General features: G+C 49.2%; 2 protein-coding genes across 2 annotated transcripts in view; one reads left to right on the forward strand and one right to left on the reverse strand.

Annotated features, from left to right (window-relative positions):
• Positions 1-4,741, forward strand: part of CCDC69 (coiled-coil domain containing 69) — a 35,593-nt gene extending 30,852 nt beyond the window's left edge. The window contains exon 9 of the mRNA XM_042993996.1: positions 268-4,741. Coding sequence (XP_042849930.1) covers positions 268-445 — 178 coding nt within the window. The 3' untranslated portion in view covers positions 446-4,741. The remainder of the gene's footprint in view (positions 1-267) is intronic.
• LOC102967931 (platelet-derived growth factor receptor-like protein) lies at positions 2,642-12,603 on the reverse strand. Its single transcript, XM_015542582.2, has 8 exons — positions 12,546-12,603; positions 6,631-6,961; positions 5,711-5,862; positions 5,169-5,462; positions 4,575-4,714; positions 2,853-3,051; positions 2,754-2,805; positions 2,642-2,699 (listed from the first exon to the last, which is right to left on the reverse strand). Exons 1-8 carry the CDS (start codon positions 12,601-12,603, stop codon positions 2,642-2,644), a joined length of 1,284 nt encoding a protein of 427 aa, XP_015398068.2.
• Between the last annotated feature and the right edge of the window lie 6,610 nt (positions 12,604-19,213).

The raw sequence follows: 19,213 nt of genomic DNA on the forward strand, positions 1-19,213 counted from the left end.
AGTAAATAACTTGTCCAAGGTTACACAGCTAACTAGTGGGGCGGATCTGAACCCGGAGCTGTCTGCCTGGGAGGGCCGGACTCCACTGTCAGCCAATCGAATGAATGGCCTCCTGCACACAGGCAGACGACAGGACGACAGGGCGGTGGGGGCCCTGGAGCGGGCTGGCGGCCCATCCGAGGAAGGCCTCCCAGAGGAATGGATTGGTCTGTGCGGCCGCTGTCGGGCTGCTTCCCCCTGGCGACGTAGGCCCATCTCCATCCACAGGCAGCTCTCGGAGGACCTGCTTCTCGCCCGCGAGGCCCTGGAGAAGGAGTGCCAGTTGCGGCGACAGCTCCAGCAGGAGAAGGAGGAGCTGCTGTACCGGGTCCTCGGGGCCGACGCCTCCCCCGCCTTCCCTCTGGCCTCCGTCACCCCCACGGAGGTCTCCTTCCTCGCCAGCTAGGACGCAGGGCCAGGACGCCTGTGGTCACAGCGCCCTCTTGAGGATTTACCAGAGAAGACAGCGGGGGCCTCTCGTTCCATGCCCAGGAGGGGCGGAGGGCAGGAGAGAGATGGGCAGCCAGGGTGCGAGCCCAGGGAGCCCTGAGGGCTTGGGCCGTGCAGGATCACCCACCGGGCTTTGAGGCCCCAGAAGCACCTTCCCCTGAGTTGGCCCAGGAAACAAGCAAAGAGGAGTCCTTCCATCCCTCCCAGTTCTCTCCGTCCAAATCAGGGAAGTCCCGAGCTTTTCCCAGGGGCAGCCAGTGCCACTGAGGCCATCTGACGAAGAAGTGACAACCCACTGGTCCTGACTTGTCAGCTCCCCCCCTCCCCGAGATGTTCCCACCTCTGGTCGGGCCCTCCCTCAACCTCAGGTTACCTCTCCTCTAAAACAGCCAGGGGAACCCAGCGAATGATACTTGAGTCACTACTGTGCCCCATTCTAGGACGGTGCGAGGCTCAGACCAGGGGCTGGGGGACCGGAAAGGAAGTGGCCCACACCCTGGGAATCAACAGGGAAAGGCAGGCCGCTGGTAAGGGGGTCACTGCAGGCCCTTGGGGCTGGGGCTGGGTATGGTGTGGGGCAGGCGACTGCTCCCGGTCCCGGAGTCTTGCTCAGCCCAGGGGTTAAGCCAGAGCAACTCCTCAGCCCTCCTGGTCCCTCAGTCTCAGTGACACCCGGGTACACACAGAGCTGGGACCTCATCCCTATACCGACAAGGAAACCAAAGTGGGGAGTGGGGCCCCCAAAACAAGGACTAGGACCTCCTCTGTCATCCAGCTCTTCGTGTGTTGTGCTTGTTTTTCTCCCCAGGCTCCGGAAGGATCAGATGTGTGACTTAGTCTTTCTCCTCTGACCTCTACCTGCCCCACTCACTTCCGGTCCCTCTCTTACTCCTCCCTATCTTGACTCCTTCTACCACCCCTAATGCCAGGCGCCAGGACCCCGGAATGTGGCCCTCAGCTTCCCCATCCGTGCAGAGGGGCGGCTAGAGTAACCAACCTCAGCATGCCTGTCCAGCCCAGACCGTCTGTGGGTTTACTGTTCTTCTCAGGAAGCTTCAGGTCATCTGGATGCCATCATGATAACCCCTCCCCTGCACAGAGCATTTTAACTCAGTGCTCTCAGCTACACTTCCCTCCTCTCATCTGCCTAAGATCCTTGAAGCCGGTTTTTATCCCTCTTCAGCAGCAGAGCAAACAGATCACAGGAGCCAGAGGGCCTTGCCTGAGATCCCTCAGCAATAGCCTCAGGCCCCAGGCCAGCAAGTAAGAAAAGACAATCCAGTAGAACGGAGGTTTCCTCCATCATCCCAGATCCCAGACTGCCTTCTTTATTCCCCTAGATATGGTCTGGTCTTTAGCCATGTGTAGTTCTGGGAGTTCAGATGCGACTGTTTCTCCATTTCTCCCCTAGTAGGGCTAGAGGAGTGCTGAGCTGTTTCTCCAGCCATAGGAAAACAAGTTATCTATTTGGGAGCCTTGGGAACAGCTCTGGAGAGAAGTGCACACATAGTTCTTCATGCAACTTTTCCCAAAGCTTGTCTGGGATCCACTCATTCATTGCACATTAATAGGCATGACCAAGAAAAGAATCGATGGCCAAGTAATTTGAGAAACTCTAGATTCAGCCCAGTTAAACAGATCTGCAAAGTGCAGGACTTCTCAGAACCTTTAATATGGTAATGTGCACTACAAATTTCCAAGAAGGAAGCAGTGTCCAGCATTTTCTAAACTCCTGCGACCAATTTTCTACCCCAGCCTAAGCACTTCAGGCTGCAGAATGCACTTTAGAGAGCATGGTTTTAATTGAGAGGGGCCGGGCTGGAGAAGGGGCAAGTCATGGGGAGCAGGGTTTCCCTCAAGTAACCTATGGTGGATGCAAGGAGATAAACTGCGGTCATGGCCTCACACTGGGGCAGACAAGCCGTGGAAACACGGGTATTGTGTTTATCTGGCCCCTGTGTTTTCCTGGAACAGGGAGGAGGTGGCTCCTCTCTGAGGACCTTTGCCAGTGGCAGGAATCATTGAGGAGTATGGTCTGGGCTTGGGTGACTCATCAGTGACTCTGTACTCCCTCCTGGACTTCTGGTACCCCACTGGCCCTAGCTTTGCCCAGCCTTGGAGTGGGGCCCGATGTTGGAGTGATGGCTGGCCATTAGAAGAGGTCATGGGTGGGCAGAGTCTCAGGGGTCAGTGCAAAGGCTCTTTCTGCTCTGCAGGGGACAACGGCTTGGCATAACAACACCAAGGTTCACACAGTTACCTACCCCTGTTTCTGCCCGCTGCTCCACACCAGGATGCCTGCAGCCAGGGACAGAGCTAGGAAGGGGCAGGGGACACATGAGAGCTTCTGGTTACACGGACACGGGTGGTGGCAGTCCCCGTGCCCTGAAGGTTGGTAGCCCTGCAGGTGTAGATGCCAGAGTCCCCAGCCCGGGCCTCTTCCACATGCAGGGTACTCCCTGCCTCCTGCTGTACCTGGCCCTCTTGGCGAACGACACTGGCCCACTCGCTGACGTAGGGGGGTCGGCCCAGCCGCAGGGACAAAACATAACTGTCCGTCAGCTACCCCAGGTGTCGTCTCTGACTTAGGCACCAGCAGGCAAGTAAGAGGTACTGTGTCCCTTCAGGGAAAGGGACAGTGACTCGCCCAAGGTCACACACATATATCAGAACACCTGAAAGGCCAGGTTCTTTGTGGGAAATGTGGGCTTCTCAAGTCCCTGGGGAGAAGCTGGGGTCTCCTCTCCTACTCAAGGAGATACAGGAAGTGACTTGGCTGGGAGCAGCACCCTGCGGTGTGGGTTTTGCGGCACTCTGGTTTTGTGGGGTTGTTAATGGGTGCTGCCTCCCCAGAGAAGGGGAGGTGGGGTTCTATTATGAAAATTGTTTGAGAAATACTGAGTCAAGTAAAATTAAACTGGGGAGACTCCGGCCACTGAGTCTGTCACATGTGCATGTGAGTTTTGAATCTCCGAGGCAGGCGATGGTTATTAGAGGCAGTGTTTTCCTAAAAGCACTTTTTTGGGAGGTTGGGGCTGGACTTTCTGGTATGCTACCATTCCAAGGAACACGTTTGGGGAAATGCTAGCACAGCGAAGCCATGTCTCCCAACCATGAGTGTGTTCTTTACCGCTTGCTGGGTCTCAGTTTCCATTTTTGACAAATGGGAGGATTATCCCCCATTCGTTCCCTCCTAAGGCCTCTGGGGAGCTCACCTTCACCTTGTCTTTGCTGGGTTCAGCCCACCCTCCGAGGCTCATGTCAAATCCCACTCTTCCAGGAAGGCTTTTTAAGAATTCCTGAAGTTTTCAGTGCTGGTGGATCTGCTCTTTGACCCAGGTGCTCTCCAGATGTTTGCAGGCTGTGGGGCTAAGTTCTCTGAGAGGAAGGAACATCACTATCACCTCTCCAACAACCCCTTAGGAAGGTCTGGCCCACGGCAGATGCCCAGGAGACAGTTGCTAATGTATTTTGTTCATCTCTTATTATACACACACTGGCCACAGGGACTGAGCACTTGCCTCGGCTCTGTTCTCATGAGATTTGGGCCAGTCTGGTCTCAACTCAAACGTCACCTCAGAGAAGACTCCTTGACTCTATCTTAAGGTGCTATCACATCCGTCCTGTCGTATCCTCAGGGTAGCACTTAGTATTCTCTTGATGACCGTGTTCATTTGCCACTGTAAGCTTGCAGACAGCAGAAGCCATATCTCTTTTCGCCTCATCCTTGTGGTCTCAGCACTTAGCACAGTGTCTGGCCTGTGGTGGGTGCTCCGTAATTGTTGGATAAATTAACAAAGGAACGAATTTTATACAGTAGCCTGAGAAGTAGCTCTATTTAACAAATGAGGAAACTGTGGCCCAGGAAAGGGAAGTGACTTGCCCAAGGTCACGCAGAGAAGCAGTGTCAGGTTCCTCTGAATCTCAGTCAAGCAGTGGTTCCACTCTGTCATGATCGCTCCTGACCCTCCTCCTAATTCCTCACCCCCATGCTCCTGCCCCACACACCGTCAGCGCACGCACACACATGCACACATACACACACACACACACACACACACAGCCTCCTCTTACCCTCGGCTTACCTTCTGCCCTGGATATTCCCAGATAAAGTCCACAGCAATGTCTGGCTCACCCAGAGCCGTGCAGGTCACACTGAAGTTCTCTCCCAGTTGGACTGATGTTGCTGAAGCTTGGATGGTGGGTTTGGGGGAGGATGACGGGTCTGCCATGGAGAAGATGGGAGAGAAATGGGAACAAACATGTTGAACTGATTGTTGGAACCATTGAATGAAATGAATGGGTGGAATGAGTAAGGTCCCAGAGGGGAATGGTTGGGGTGCTTGAATTGACAGGGGATGGGTAGATGATGGAACCGGTGATCTAATGGAGGATGGATGAATGGAATGGTTGGCTTGAGGGCAGATGGATGGATGGGATAGTGTGACATGATTGAGAATGAGTGGATGGACAGAAAGCCTGCACTGATGCAGTGTCAACCAATGGCTGGCTGACTGGCTGCCTGTCTGGACAAGATGGTTGACTACGTGGGGTGTTGTTGAAAGCTCGTTGGTTGGTCAGCGTTCCGTGATCCACAGAACTCAAATCTGAAGTCCCTAAGAGGTATCTCTCCCCATATCCTCCCTTGCCCCACCCACCCCAGCCCTAGGCCCACGCACACTTGATATAGATCAGCATGTACTTGGTAGAAATTTGTCTCAAGCCGCCCAGGCTGGCCAAGCAGAAGAGGGCTCCAGCCAAGGAAGCTCGGGGCCGGTGGATGGTGAAGCCCTTCTTCACGTCAAAGGAGATGTCTATCCCATCCACTGGGACTTCCTCCGGGGGGAACTCCTGATGCAGTGTCACGTGGGCCAGAGGGTTGGTCACCTGGCAGGGAAGCAGGACTGGTTGATGGCTGTGCAACTGCACCACCTTATAATAATCCTCGGTGGGGACAAAGAGCTCCTCTGGGTCTGGGAAGGAAGGAGGGAGAGAGACGAATGAGCTTGGTACAGATTCGTTGTTTCCTGATGCTCTACCACCGCCCATGAACATGAGGTCTGTCTCGGGGACTTAAAATCCCTCTTTCCCTGCCCATTCCTGCCCTGGGGTGCTTTTTCCTCTCTGGTAAGGGCTTCTAAGACTGACAGCTGAAGACCAGCCTGCTAGTTCCAGCTTTGTCATTTTGACTGACGTTCTTGGAGACCTGACTCCGGGGCACCTGTGAAGAAGATGAAGGTCTTTCCCTGGCGGGCCTCGCCTTCTGCGCCCTCGCCATCCTGGCAGTGCTGAGCCCAGCAGCTGTATTCCCCCGTGTCCGCGCCCGTGGAGTTGACCAGCTGCAGCTGGCTGTGACGGCTGAAGTGCTTGATTCTGAAAGACAGGTGTGGGGCTGGGCCAGGGTGAGGCAGGCAGGAGACGGGGATGGCCTGGGACACCTAGCGAGCAGCGTGGAGTCGTCTGAGAGTCCCCCTCCCCAGCTTTCATCACATGGCCCACTCAGTCTTCTCCCTTCCCCACTTAGGCTGTAAGGGTTTGCCGATTGCTCGCCTCTCTGGCCTCATGCACATCTTCTGATTGGTCCATCTACCCCTCACAGACCTTGTCCTTGCATCGCAAATGGCATCGCAAACGGCATCCCCCAAACTCCTTTGTTGTCCTTGGCTCCTTCCCTGTGTCTCGCTCTTCAGGCCAGTAAATGCCCTCTAAGCGACTCTACCCCCTAAAGGAGGCAGGGTTCCAGGAAATCTCACCCTAAGAGGCTGAATTGAGAAAAGGTGGACAAATCTCCTGAACCCTTTTATGTCCCAGCCTCTGCCTGATTTGCTTCTGGAACCCGGGGTGAGCGATGCTGGTGGGGTCAACTCTGCCTTCATTTCTGCCTCCCCTATGACGGCATCCCTGACATAAGGGCGTCTCAGCCCAACATTCCGGCACAGATAGGTCAGACAGCCTGTCCCCCATACTACTGCCACCTTTCTCCCTGCAGGCACCATTTGCTGCCCCCAGAATTGACATCCCGGATTGTGGGAAGCCATGGTTCTCATTCTGTTAAACCGCTCCGCAACTGGTGGGTCTCGTGAGCCCATCTCACTGTTTCTTTCAGATGCCTGTAGTCAGAGGAGTTACTCCATCGCATACCTCAGGCGTTCCTTGCCCTCCTCTTCCAGGTATACAGGCACCCTCCAGTGGACCACCTTCCCCCGGCAGCGAAGCTCCAGGGGATCCCCAGCCCGCAGGCTAAGAGAGTCCCCCACCTTCTGGAAGCGGCCCCTCCCTAACACCAGTGTCAGAATGGAGGAGGCTGGGAGGCTTGGGGCTGCAGCCTCCATCTGCAGGGTCTTCTGGCTGAGGTCTGCTTCGGGTTTTTTCCCACCTGGGGCTCCTGGGGGCTTCACCTCTCCAGGGCTGGCTGCTTTGAAGCCTCTCTTTTTCTGAGCCTTGGGAGTTCTGCCATGCTCCTGGACTTCAGCTGTGGAGAGACAGGATGGGTTTAGGGTCAACAGCTTTCACTGTTCATCGCAAATGGGGTCCTCTCCTCACCCTAGCAGTTGATAGAACCTCAGAGCTCTGTTACCCTTTATGCTTATTACTACTACAAAGGTAATCCTCACTCTATGATAAAATACAGACAAACCTGAGAAAAACGGTTAAATTTGCCCCAAAACTTACCATCCAGAGATAACCACCATGAGTATTTAAAGCATATTTTTCCAATTTTCCATTTTTAATGCACATATTTTGAAGAAATGGTCAAAAAATAAAATGGAACAGGATAACACATATTTTTAATAACCTACATTTTCACTTAGTAATATGTTGTGATTATCACTCCATGTCAATAAACATGTATACTAAAATATTCCAAACAATTTGCTTGGTATTTCATGGTAGGGATGTATGATGATTCATTTCTTCATTGCTGGGCATTGGGGTTTTCTGCATTCTCAGCCAAAATAGTTCTGCAATAATCATCTTACACACCTTTGATCAGATTGCTTCCTTAGAATGAGTTCCTTCGAAATGGAACTGCGGGGGGTGGGGGGGCCATGGAGAGGAACTCACACACTTTCTTATCTAAGTGGCCACCAATATTTCAAACCCTTCTAGAGCATGCTCCAAAAAAGGTCACTTAATCTGCACTTAGGTATGTCTAGTGATGAGGAGCTCGGTATTTAGCACTATTAAATAATAAATAAATAAATGCAGTCTGGCATCTAAAAACAAAGATTCCCTAGGGAGTTATGTAGGCCACTCCAGAGCTACCACTGATGGTGCCTGCAGTGTTTCTGGGATCGTACCTGTCCCTGTCTATATATATATTTTTTATTTCATCCTCTTAATGAATGCAAAGTATTATTCTCATTTTACAGATGAGGACTTTGGGGCTCACAGAAGCTCACTTTCCCCCAGTACTGTGCCAAGGAGTGGGAGACCTGTAACTCTGACCCAGGTCAGTCTGGCTCCAGAACCCATGGTAGCTTCACCGGCAGCATATCTTTTTTTAAAAAAAATTTTTAATATGAAATTTATTGTCAAATTGGTTTCCATACAGCACCCAGTGCTCATCCCAACAGGTGCCCTCCTCAATGCCCATCACCCACTTTCCCCTCCCTCCCACTCCCCCTTAACATTTATTTATTATTGAGAGACAGAGAGAGACAGAGCATGAGCAGGGGAGGGGCAGAGAGAGGGGGAGACACAGAATCTGAAGCAGATTCCAGGCTCTGAGCTGTCAGCACAGAGTCCGACGCGGGGCGCGAACTCACACACTGCGAGACCATGACCTGAGCTGAAATCAAACAAACGCTTGACCGACTGAGCCACCCAGGCACCCCCGGCAGCATATCTTAGGGCTGAATGGCTGTCCCTGCTAAAAAGACCTTTCAGACCCACTATCTTCAGCTCTTACCACTGATCTAACTTTTCTTCCCTGTGGAAGAGGAAGCAGTCATGTCCTGTGCCTGCCTACTACCCCAGCGCCCAACCGTCTCTTCACACAGAGAGGGCTGTGCAATTCGTACCAAGTTCTGAGGCTCTTTACTCTCTGTCCTGATAGTTCCCAGACACAATCTCTCGTCGTGCCCACTGCTGTCACCACCCCGTCCAAATCCTGGTCAGACCTCATCTAGTCTGCTGATGTAGGAACCCAACCGGTCTTCTTGCTTCCAGTCTGACACACATCACACACCTCTTCTTAAACCATCACGGTCAGGGGCGCCTGGGCGGCTCAGCCGGGTAAGCGTCCAACTCTTGATTTCCGCTCAGGTCATGATCCTACAGTTTGTGAGTTTGAGCCCCGCGTCAGACTCTGTGCTGACAGTTCAGAGTCTACTTACCCGCTCGTGCTCTCTCTCTCTCTCTCTTTCTCTCAAAATAAATAAATAAACTTAAAAAAACCTCCCACATGATGGGTTATTTCACCAGTTCCAAAAGCCTCAGGCTACCCCATCCATCATGGGGGAGCAGGGGACAGGGGCAAGCGGTGGATATAATGTTTGGACAGCAGCAACAGAAAAGATCCCAATGGAGTTTAGCGATTGTCTTTTTTTTTTTTTAATGGCCCCAAACCACCATCATCAACACACACAGGTACCAATGGGTAAAAAGACAAGATAAAGAAAGAAACCAAACCACCACGTTTAAACCTGAGTCCTCTGTTTTTCACAACTATTAAGAAAAAACTACACATCTCTTGTGTGTGTGTCATTTACGCTCACACGACTACCACACTCACAAGACTTCTGACACCAGATTGGGGGAGGGGGTTTCCACACCAAGCAGTTCTCCGAGACACCATCTGGGTATTGCACAACTTAAGTCAGGTCTAACACTATTTGCCTGGAAAGAGCATGAGACCCCCCAGCTTAAGGTCCCCAAGACTGCCCTTTCCCCCATTTCAGATGCCAATCTCAAGTCCCAGGTTGTCACTCATGCTTCTGACCGACCAGCTATAAGTCAGGGTGCCCACGACCCCCTTGGGGGTTTGATAATTTGCTACAATGGTTCACAGAACTCAGGGAACACTTATGTTTACTGGTTTATTATACAAGGGGATGACAAAGGGTAGAGATGAACATCCAGGTGGAAGGGTTCGTAGGCCAGGGGGTGCGGGAGGAGGCGTGGAGCTTCCATGGCCCCTCCCAGCGCACCAGTCTCCCAGAGCCTCCACGTGTTCGGCAACCCGGAGGCTCTCCAAACCCCACCCTTTGGGGGTTTTTATGGAGGCTCCATCACAGAGGCACGATCCATCATCACCTCAGTTTCCAGACCCTCTCTCTCCCCCTTCTGGGGGATGCGAGGTGGCCCTGAAAGTTCCAAGCTTCTATTCATGGCTAGATCTTTCTGGTGTCCAGCCCCCACCCTGAAGCTCTCCAGGAGTCCACCGGCAGTCACCTCATTAGAACAAAAGCCACTCCTATCACCCAGATTTAGGAAGAGATTTAGGAACTCTGTGTCAGGAACCAGGGTCAAGGGCAAATATTAGAACAAAACATGTTCCTAGTGTTCTTACCACTTAGGAAATTGCAAAGGTTTTAGGAGCCCTGTGCCAGGAACTAGAGATCAATATATTTATTTTCTATTATTTCACAACGATCTAAAAGGTCTCCCTGGTGGGGACATCTATCCTGGGGGCCTTGCCTGGCCCTGGAGGGATAGAGTACTGCAATGGTTTGGGGAAGTTGTGCTAGTTTGGCAGTAGGTTTATTCTGAATTTCTTACACGGGAGAGCACTTAGTTCACAGACAATTCTTCCAAGTCGCTGTCTGGTTTAATCCTTGCTATAGCCCAAAAAGTGTCCCCAGCAAGCATTATCATCCCCTTTTTACAGGTTGAGAAACTAAGCCTCAGAGAGAACAGCTAGGCTCAGTATATTAATGAGGTGACCTAGAACACTGCAGTCTGGCATCTAAAACAAAGATTCTCTAAGGAGTTATCTAGGCCACTCCAGACAAGGGGTGGGGAGCCTGGGTGAGTTCATAGAAGATGGACTTTAGAGCCAGAGGTTTAGAGCTAGGCTTTGAATCTTTGCTCTACTACAAGCTAGCTGTGTGACCTTGGCCAAGTCATATAATTTCTCTGAGCCCCATTTTCTTCATTTAGGAAATGGGAACAAAAACACCGCCTTGCAGGACTGTTATCATATTAAATGAGATAATATACGTGAAACACTGAGTGCAGTGCCTGGCTTATAACAGAAGCTCAATAAATTGCTGTTGTCAAGAATAGTGTATCATTTCCTATTGTCCCTGTAACAAATTACCACAGACTTAGTAGTAGTTTAAAACAGCACAAATTTAGGGGCACCTGTGTGGCCTCAGACTGGGTGGCCTCAGTTGGTTAAGCCTCAGACTTCAGCTCAGATCATGATCTCATGGTTTGTGAGTTCGAGCCCTGCATCAGGCGGTCTGCTGTCAGCACAGAACCCACTTCGGATCCTCTGTCTGTCTGTCTGTCTGTCTCTCTCCTCCTAGCCTGATCTCTCTCTCTCAAAAATAAATAAACATTTTTTAAAAAACCCATCAATTTATCTATCGTCTTACGATTCTGAAGGTCAGAAGTCTAAAGTGGGTCTCGCTGGCTAAAATCAAGGTGTCTGCAGGATGCAATCCTGCAGACTCTTAGAAAATCTGTTTCCTTGCCTTTTCCGGCTTCTAGAGGCTGCCCAGATTCCTTGGCTTATGGCCCCATTTATCCATCTTCAAAGCCAGCACTATTGGATGGAATCTTCCTCGAGCCAGCGTGGAAGGCCAGCAGCGTGGCCCTGCCTCTTCCTCTGAGTCCCTCCTGTACTTTCAAGGAGGCTTTTTTTTTTTTAATTTTTTTTAATGTTTATTTATTTTTGAGACAGAGAGAGACACAGCATGAGCAGAGAAGGGGCAGAGAGAGAGGGGAGACACAGAATGTGAAGCAGGCTCCAGGCTCTGAGCTCTCAGCACAGAGCCCGACGCGGGGCTCGAACTCACGAACTGAGAGATCGAGACCTGAGCCGAAGTCGGATGCTTAACCGCTTAACCGACTGAGCCACCCAGGCGCCCCTTGGGATTACATTGGGCCACCTGAATGAATGGATAATCAGGACCACTTCCCTATGTCAATTGATTCGCAACCTTGATTCCATTTCCAGCCTTAATGCCTCTTTGCCTTGTAAGGTTCTGGGGATAAGGACGGAGACATCTCCGGAGGCTGTTTTTCTGCCTACCACAAATAGTAAACTTTTTCAAATGCAAATGTAAAGCCAAGGCTTTCAAAGCCAGACTTCCACAGATAGAGTCCTTCCAGGAAGCAGAAGCAAGCCAATCAGAGGGCAGGATAAGAGAGGGTGTGGGGTACCTGCCGGTTCTCTGATCGCCCTCATTGATAGGCTGTCGTTAGAGAAGCCGGCTGGAGGTATCTCTGGGTTCTGTGTCTGGCATCCTATTTGATCTGGATGATCTGGAGTTGAAATCCAACCATGGGCTGGGTTAGAGTGCCCCCCCCCCAGCTGGGGCTGTGCTGGCAGAATCAGGGCCCCAAAGGACCTCCGGGAGGGTGCTGCAAACACATCTTCCTCAGGAGAGGCTCCACCTCCCAGCATGAGCACCGCTGGGCTGTGGGGGAAGTGGCTCTCTGGGAGCCATCTAGACATCCTTAGCTTTGCAGCTTCTGGGTTTGCCAAGCCAACAAGTCACCCAGGAAAAGTCGTGAAGATGTCAAGTCTCATCTCGGGACCTGGAGGGGATGACAACGATCTGAGCTGAAAAGTAGCGGGCACCCGGGAGCTGTGCAGATTGTTTCCCGTACCTTAGGTCATGTAACACACAGGGGTGTGGAAGGGGTTTGCAAGATCACGCAGTCCATCCTTGTCATTGTGCAGATGGGGGAGCTGAGCTCAGAGAGGAGACCCTGCCGAGGCGGCACAGACAGTCCATGGATAAGCTGAGCTTAGGGGTTCCAGTGCTCACTGTCCCCATCCCCACCATGCTGTGAACAGGGTACTCCTGGGAAAGGCAGAGACAAGGAGGGGGGTCTCAGGACCCCCGGGGAATAAAAAGATTCGAGATTGATGTCCATACCTGAAATGACACAGATGAGCAGGCACCAGGACAGCCAGCAGCAGGCTCGGGAGACCATTGTGCAGAGAACTAGAGCCAAGGTGATGTGGCACAGAGACTGCAGGAGAGGGACTGCTGGGGCTGTGTGAGCAGGGAAGTGGCCAGGGACGAGGGATGGGGGCGGTGGGGGGGAGAAGTGAGGGGGACTGATTTCAATGGTAAATCAAAGTCCTGGCTTCTCTAGGACTCCAAACAAAATTCCTTTCTCTGGGTTCCCCCCGCCCAGGTGAATGGAGCTATTCAGAGCCCTGCTCAGGAAAAAAACAATTGTACAGCCAGAAGGGGAGTGTCCTCAAGGGCAGACGGGGAGAGCTGGGAGGCAGCCGGAGGGGCCGCTGAAGGTCACAGAAGGGTCATGACAGGGCCTGAAGGACAGGACTACTTGAGGACACAGCAGGTGAGTGTGGCAAGGAGGGGGTGAGGCCTGAACCAGACCTAAAGCAGGGGCTGGCAGGACCAAAGCCGTGGGCTGCAGCCCACTTCTCCACAGCCCTGAGCAAAGAATGGCTTCACATTGAAAACAATATACATATGGAACCCTTCACGAGTCCCAGTTTCAAGTGTGCACGCAGCCAAAATAGGCATTTCTCATTTTTAAATGGCTGAAAATCCATATTTGGCGATACATGAAAATGATATAAAAGTCAAATTTCAGTGTCCGTGAATCAAGCAGCATTGGAAAACGGCCACACTCACTCCGGTACGTACTGTCTGAGGTTGCTTTTACACCACCACCCAGCTGTGTACAGAGACGCGTGGCCCCCAGAGCCGAAAATATTTACCGTCTGGCCCGTTGCAGAAAACGTTGGTCAACTCTTGCTCTAAAGGTTGGTATTTATAAAAAATAATTTTCTGGGGGCGTCTGGATGGCTTAGTCGGTTATGCATCCGACTTCGGCTCAGGTCATGATCTCACAGTCTGTGGGTTCGAGCCCCGCGTCGGGCTCTGTGCTGACAGCTCAGAGCCTGGAGCCTGTTTCAGATTCTGTGTCTCCCTCTCTCTCTGCCCCTCCCCGGCTCGCATTCTGCCTCTCTCTCTCTCTCTCTCTCAAAAATTAATAAACATTAAAAAAATAATTTTCTGAACTAAGTAAGATGTAAATAAGATTCATTCTCACAAAATATTCCACGTGAAGCTTAAGTTCCCTTTGACCCTCCTTCCCACTCCCCCCCCACCCTCGCTTTCCTCAGGGGTTACTGCCTGGGTGTATGTTCTAGATCTTTTTCTGCATTGACATAAGCATATGTGTATCCACAGGGAAACAAAGGATTGTTTTGTGAATTTGTTTTTCTGTAGATGGTTTTACACCGCAAATAGTTTTCTTAAACTTGCTTTTTTCTGAACTCAACAGTGTTCCGTGGCCCCCTATATGGACCTACCTTTATACTTTTTAAAGCGCTACCTAATATTCTATGGCTTGGCTCTACTGTTTATTATTCCCTTAGGAGAGGACATGTAACCTGGTTCCATTTTTGCTATTGGAAACAATGCTACAAAGAGCAAGAACTAGCCCTTCAAGGCTCAAATAGCTACATTTCCTTGAAGAAAATGCTTGTTAAATGAAAGAATGGTGGGGCGCCTGGGTGGCTCAGTCAGTTGAGCGTCCAACTTTGGCTCAGGTCATGATCTCGCGGTCCGTGATTTCCAGCCCTGCGTCGGGCTCTGTGCGACAGCTCAGAGCCTGGAGCCTGTTTCGGATTCTGTGTCTCCCTCTCTCTGACCCTCCCCCGTTCATGCTTTGTCTCTCTCTGTCTCAAAAATAAATAAACGTTTAAAAAAAAAAAAATGAAAGAATGGTATGCAACGCAGGCACGTGACCGGATGTACTCTCACTCATCCATGTTTGTGACTAAGTAAACACCACCAGGCAAGTCCCTCCAAATGTAGCCGTAAGCCTCTTGCTGAAGTTTTGTGTACCTGCTAATTACTGGTTGGAAGCAGGTGGAAAGCCTCCTGGCTTCTGGTTGAAACAGGATTCCCTCTGTACAAACTCAATGGGCATTCTTGGAACGTAGTGTGATGGGTGGGAAGCAGCAGAGAATGGAGAGCCCCGGCGCTTGGGGCCCCATTCTCACCTTGCCACTTGCTGTATGACCTTGATCAGCCTCTTCTCTTTGGGCCTCAGTTTCCCCATCCGTTTAAGGAAGGTGTTGGACACTTAGAGCTCTGGCCTTGCAGAGCCTTAACCTCCTCTTTTCAGTGACCGAGTCCTTCAAGGAGTGGAAGGGCTCTGAGAAGTGATGGTGTAGCTTCCAGCCACGTGGGCAGAGTGCTCTCAAGGGAGGTGCTGGGAGCAGGGCAGGGCACCACCACTTTGAACCCAAGTTCTCACTGATTGTTCCCCAGGGGAGAGATCTCACAGAGTGTCCGTGCAGCCCAGCCCAAGGCCCTAGAGAACGCTCATGGCAGACTGGAACCCAACATCCTGGGTTTGGACTGCTGGCTACCAGACGCTCTTGGAGCACCCCATTCCCCTCTGTTCCACAGCACTTAACACAGGTTGTTATTTATGGGAATTTGTGTGATTGCGTCATGAATGTCTGGCTCCCACTCTGTAGGGCGTGAGCTCTGTGAAAGCTGGGACCAGGTCTGTATTGCTCAGCCCTTATTCCAGTCCCCTAGCACAGTGCCTGGTACTTTGTGGGCACTAGACAAACACCTGCTGAATGAATAAATGAGCTGCTCCAGCCTGGTTTCAGAAGCAGAGACAGCCTTCTCTTTAACCCAAGGGCCCAAAGGGGCAAATAAGGAGGAGTGGGGAGCAGAGGGGGCGCTGTGCAAACATGCCAGACAACATCACAGAAAGGTCATTCTCTTCCTGGGTGTCAGCCCACTGGTGGGCTGGGGATGGGAGGTGGGGAGATTCTGGAATAGTAGGCCTTGGGGAATTGGCACTCACAGAAGCTCTGAATTGCAGTATTTATTCATTCATTCATCTGTTTCATCCATCAAATATTTACTGAGAATCTACTTTAACAAGCAATGGAGACAGATATTAGCCAAAATCACACAAATAATGATCTGACCACCAGTTAGGACAGTGTTGTGATGGGAAAGTAGGATCCTAGGAGAGATAATGGGGAGGGGTGTATAAAGTGCACTGGAGGGGGTGCCTGGGTGGTTCAGTTGGCTGAACCTTGACTGTGCATCTGACTCTTGATTTTGGCTCAGGTCATGATCCCAGGGTGGTGGGATGGAGACCCGCTTAGGGTTCTGAGCTGAGCACGGAGCCTGCTTAAGATCATTGCACCATCTCTCCCTCTGCCCCTCCCCTGCTCGTGTTCTCTCTCTCTAAAATAAACAAATAAAAATAAATAAAATAAATAAATAAATAGAAAAGTGCTCTGGAGAAAGGATTAGGAAGGAATTTCTGAAGAAGTGCTATTTTAAGGAAAATCCACAAGAATAATGAGCTTCTATTAGTAGGCTTCCAGGCTTACAAGAAGAGCCTTCATTCCATGGAAATGGAATGTTTCAATAGAATTTCGAGTGAGTCACGGGATCTTGGAATCCTAGAAAGAGAATCTCAGAGTCACAGAATCTTAACCTCACAGAATCCTGAAACAAATACTTACAGATTCTTCAACAGTAAATGGAACCTTAGAATTCAATGTTAAAGGCTCAGAATCTTCACATAGAAGAACAAAGGGAATCTTTTTTTTTTCAATTTTTTTTAATGTTTATTTCTTTTTGAGAGAGAGAGAGAGAGAGTATGAGCAGGAGAGAGGCAGAGAGAGAGAGAGGGAGGGAGACACAGAATCAGAAGCAGGATCCAGGCTCTGAGCTGTCAGCACAGAGCCCGACACGGGGCTCGAACCCACGAACCGTGAGATCATGACCTGAGCTGAAGTCACACGCTTATCCGACGGAGCCACCCAGGCGCCCCAAGAACAAAGGGAATCTTAAGAGATAGTTTACTTGCATCACCTTCTCTCTCCTATTGTACAGATAGTAACAGAACAAAACTAAAGAGTGCAGTCATAGAAGCCAGCCAGAACACTCACTTCTTATTATTAATAGATTAGGACTCCATACATTTAGTAAATAATAATAATAATAATAATAATAGCAACAATGTTTACATTTACTCTCATTACTATGTGCTAATTGCTGCTAAGCGATTTATGTCCAACACCAAACTTGTGAAGTATATATTTTATAGTATATACTATAAAATTTATATTATAAATAATATATTATATTATTACCTTAATAGTTATATTATATTTATATTATATTATATTATATTATATATTATATATATAGTATATATAGTATATATATAGTATAATAGTTATATTATATTAATATAATATATTAATATTATATTAATAGTTTCTTAGTTATATTATAACTAAGAAAACAGAATCTCAGGGGGAATAAAAATGGTTAATGGTCACTCAGCTAGAATGCGGTAAGAACCCTAGGGCGTTTTTGCTTATTTGCGTTTTAATTTAAAGACTGTGCTCTAATGCACGGTACTACACAGCTTTTTTTCTAATTACAGCTGTTTTCAAGCCTCTTCCCAGTGACCCCAGCTTTCCTGTAACTTTGCCCTTAGGAGTAAAAGTACTCTCTTGGCTTGAGCTTGCTGTGGGGTGATAAACTTCCTGGAAGATCTGTAATACACTCTCATGTCAAAGAAGCCTTCTGAAGACCTAAATGTGCTGTTAAGCCTAAAAGAAGTGAGTTTGTTTACGGGATCCAAGCGACAGTATGACATCAGGAAACTTAGTTCCCGTCTGAGGTCAGGCACTAAATAGCTATGTTTTGGCAGCTAAGTGATGGAGCCTCCGTAGGTCCCAGGTTCCACGTCTCTTAGATGACCTTCTAGTGCCTGCCCTGCCTACCTCAACGGTGGAGAGATAATGCATGCAAACATGCTTTGTGACTTATGAAATAAATGTAAGGATCCTAAGGTTCAATGGTGTCTCTTCTACCTTGTGAGTGAGAGCGTGGTTGGATCTCCCTCAATGGAGGCCAATTTGGAAAGATGAGGAGCCTCAAAAAATATTCATTGCTCTTTTACCTGGAATTCAAGTTTTAGGAAACAATCTCGGAGCCATGCTGAAAAATTCAGAATCAACCTAAATGTCTGACAACAGGCGATTAGATAAATAACTTATACTATTACCATATAATGGAATTTGATATAGTTACTTTAAATGTTTTGAAGAATATTTAATCACATAAAATATTGTTCATAACAAATTAAGGTATATCAGAGATAAAATAATATTCACAGTAAGTTCCAGGTTTTAACAAATGAAAGTATACATGAGTGGCATATAAGTGATCCATAAATGTTGCTATTATTATTATTATTGCTGTTGATGTTGTTATGTAATAAAAGAATGATATTAATCATAGTGTTAATGTAGGCTGTCTTTGGATTATAGGATTATGGCTTTAAATTATTTTCATCTTTTGATGAACTATCTATCTTTTGATGAACTATCTATAATGAACGCCTAATATTTTTCCAAGAGAAACAATAAAAATCATGAGAAAAGTGATTCTGTGACTTTTAAGCCTATTTTTTGTTTGCACTCTATTTCTCTATCTCTCCACCCGCTAAGTGACCTCTGCCCCAAACTAAGTGTCCTCGCATCCCTGAGACCTATAGCCAAAAATAATCTGTTTTGTGCCAAGTGGTTAGAAAGTCCTTGTGTTCTTCCCCACACAGAGGGGCAATCCCCAAGTCTTTCGGGGGAATACCGGACACTGATATAGGCCTTTCTCGTAGGGGAAGAGGGTTTTTCTGGTGTTCATATGAACAGTCCCCCTGCCCCGGGGGACTCCTTTCTTTAACTAAACTTAAAAGTGAGACCCATCTTTGGGCACACTCTCCTGATGGAGGCCGGCAGAACTGGGACCTGCCAGCAGGTGGCAGTATCTACCCACTTGCAGCTCTCCAGAGGGCCGCCCAGAGATTTTGAACTTTTCTCCTGAAATCAGAGAAACTACCGCCCAGAGAGAGGGGGAAGACGGTCTGAAATCCCAGTGCATTGTTCTGGCCACACCTCCACACCACACTGTCTTTCTGTCTCACAAACATTTTGGAAGGGCCACTCCATATAGGAAGGGGCTTGGAACAGAACCAAAAAGATGAAGTCATGTCAGTATGTTTCCTTCCCATATTTGCCTCCTTCCAGGCTTTGTTCCCACCAGTCAGTGACAGTGTGTGACATTTGCTTACTTGCTTCCTCCACAGCCCCTGGATGTTTATGTTGTTTCCTTTCTGTGTTTAAAAAATATGGTGTGGGACCTAAAAAGCTTTCTCTGTAATTCAAATTATTTTTCTTAGGACTGATTCCTAGAAATAAGATGAGCCGTCAAAGAAAATGAGCAGTATATTAGCCTTGTTTCTGCAGCTCAGGGAATAAGGCCCTGGGCCCAGGCAGTCAAGGGGACCAGGCTTTCAATCCTGCCTCAGTCATCTGGGCTGACTTTGGGCAAATGCTGTATTTTCTCTGAACTTCAGTAATCTTTACCCCAAATTAAGGATACTAAGAGCCCCTCCACTTGTATACTAGATACTATTCTCGCTCCAAATATCGCTCCCCTCTCTCTTCCATTTCTTCACCCTCTATCTGGTCATTCCCATCAGCTCACAAACATGCTGTGAT

Source organism: Panthera tigris, chromosome A1, assembly GCF_018350195.1.
Source record: "Panthera tigris isolate Pti1 chromosome A1, P.tigris_Pti1_mat1.1, whole genome shotgun sequence".
NCBI lineage: Eukaryota > Metazoa > Chordata > Mammalia > Carnivora > Felidae > Panthera > Panthera tigris.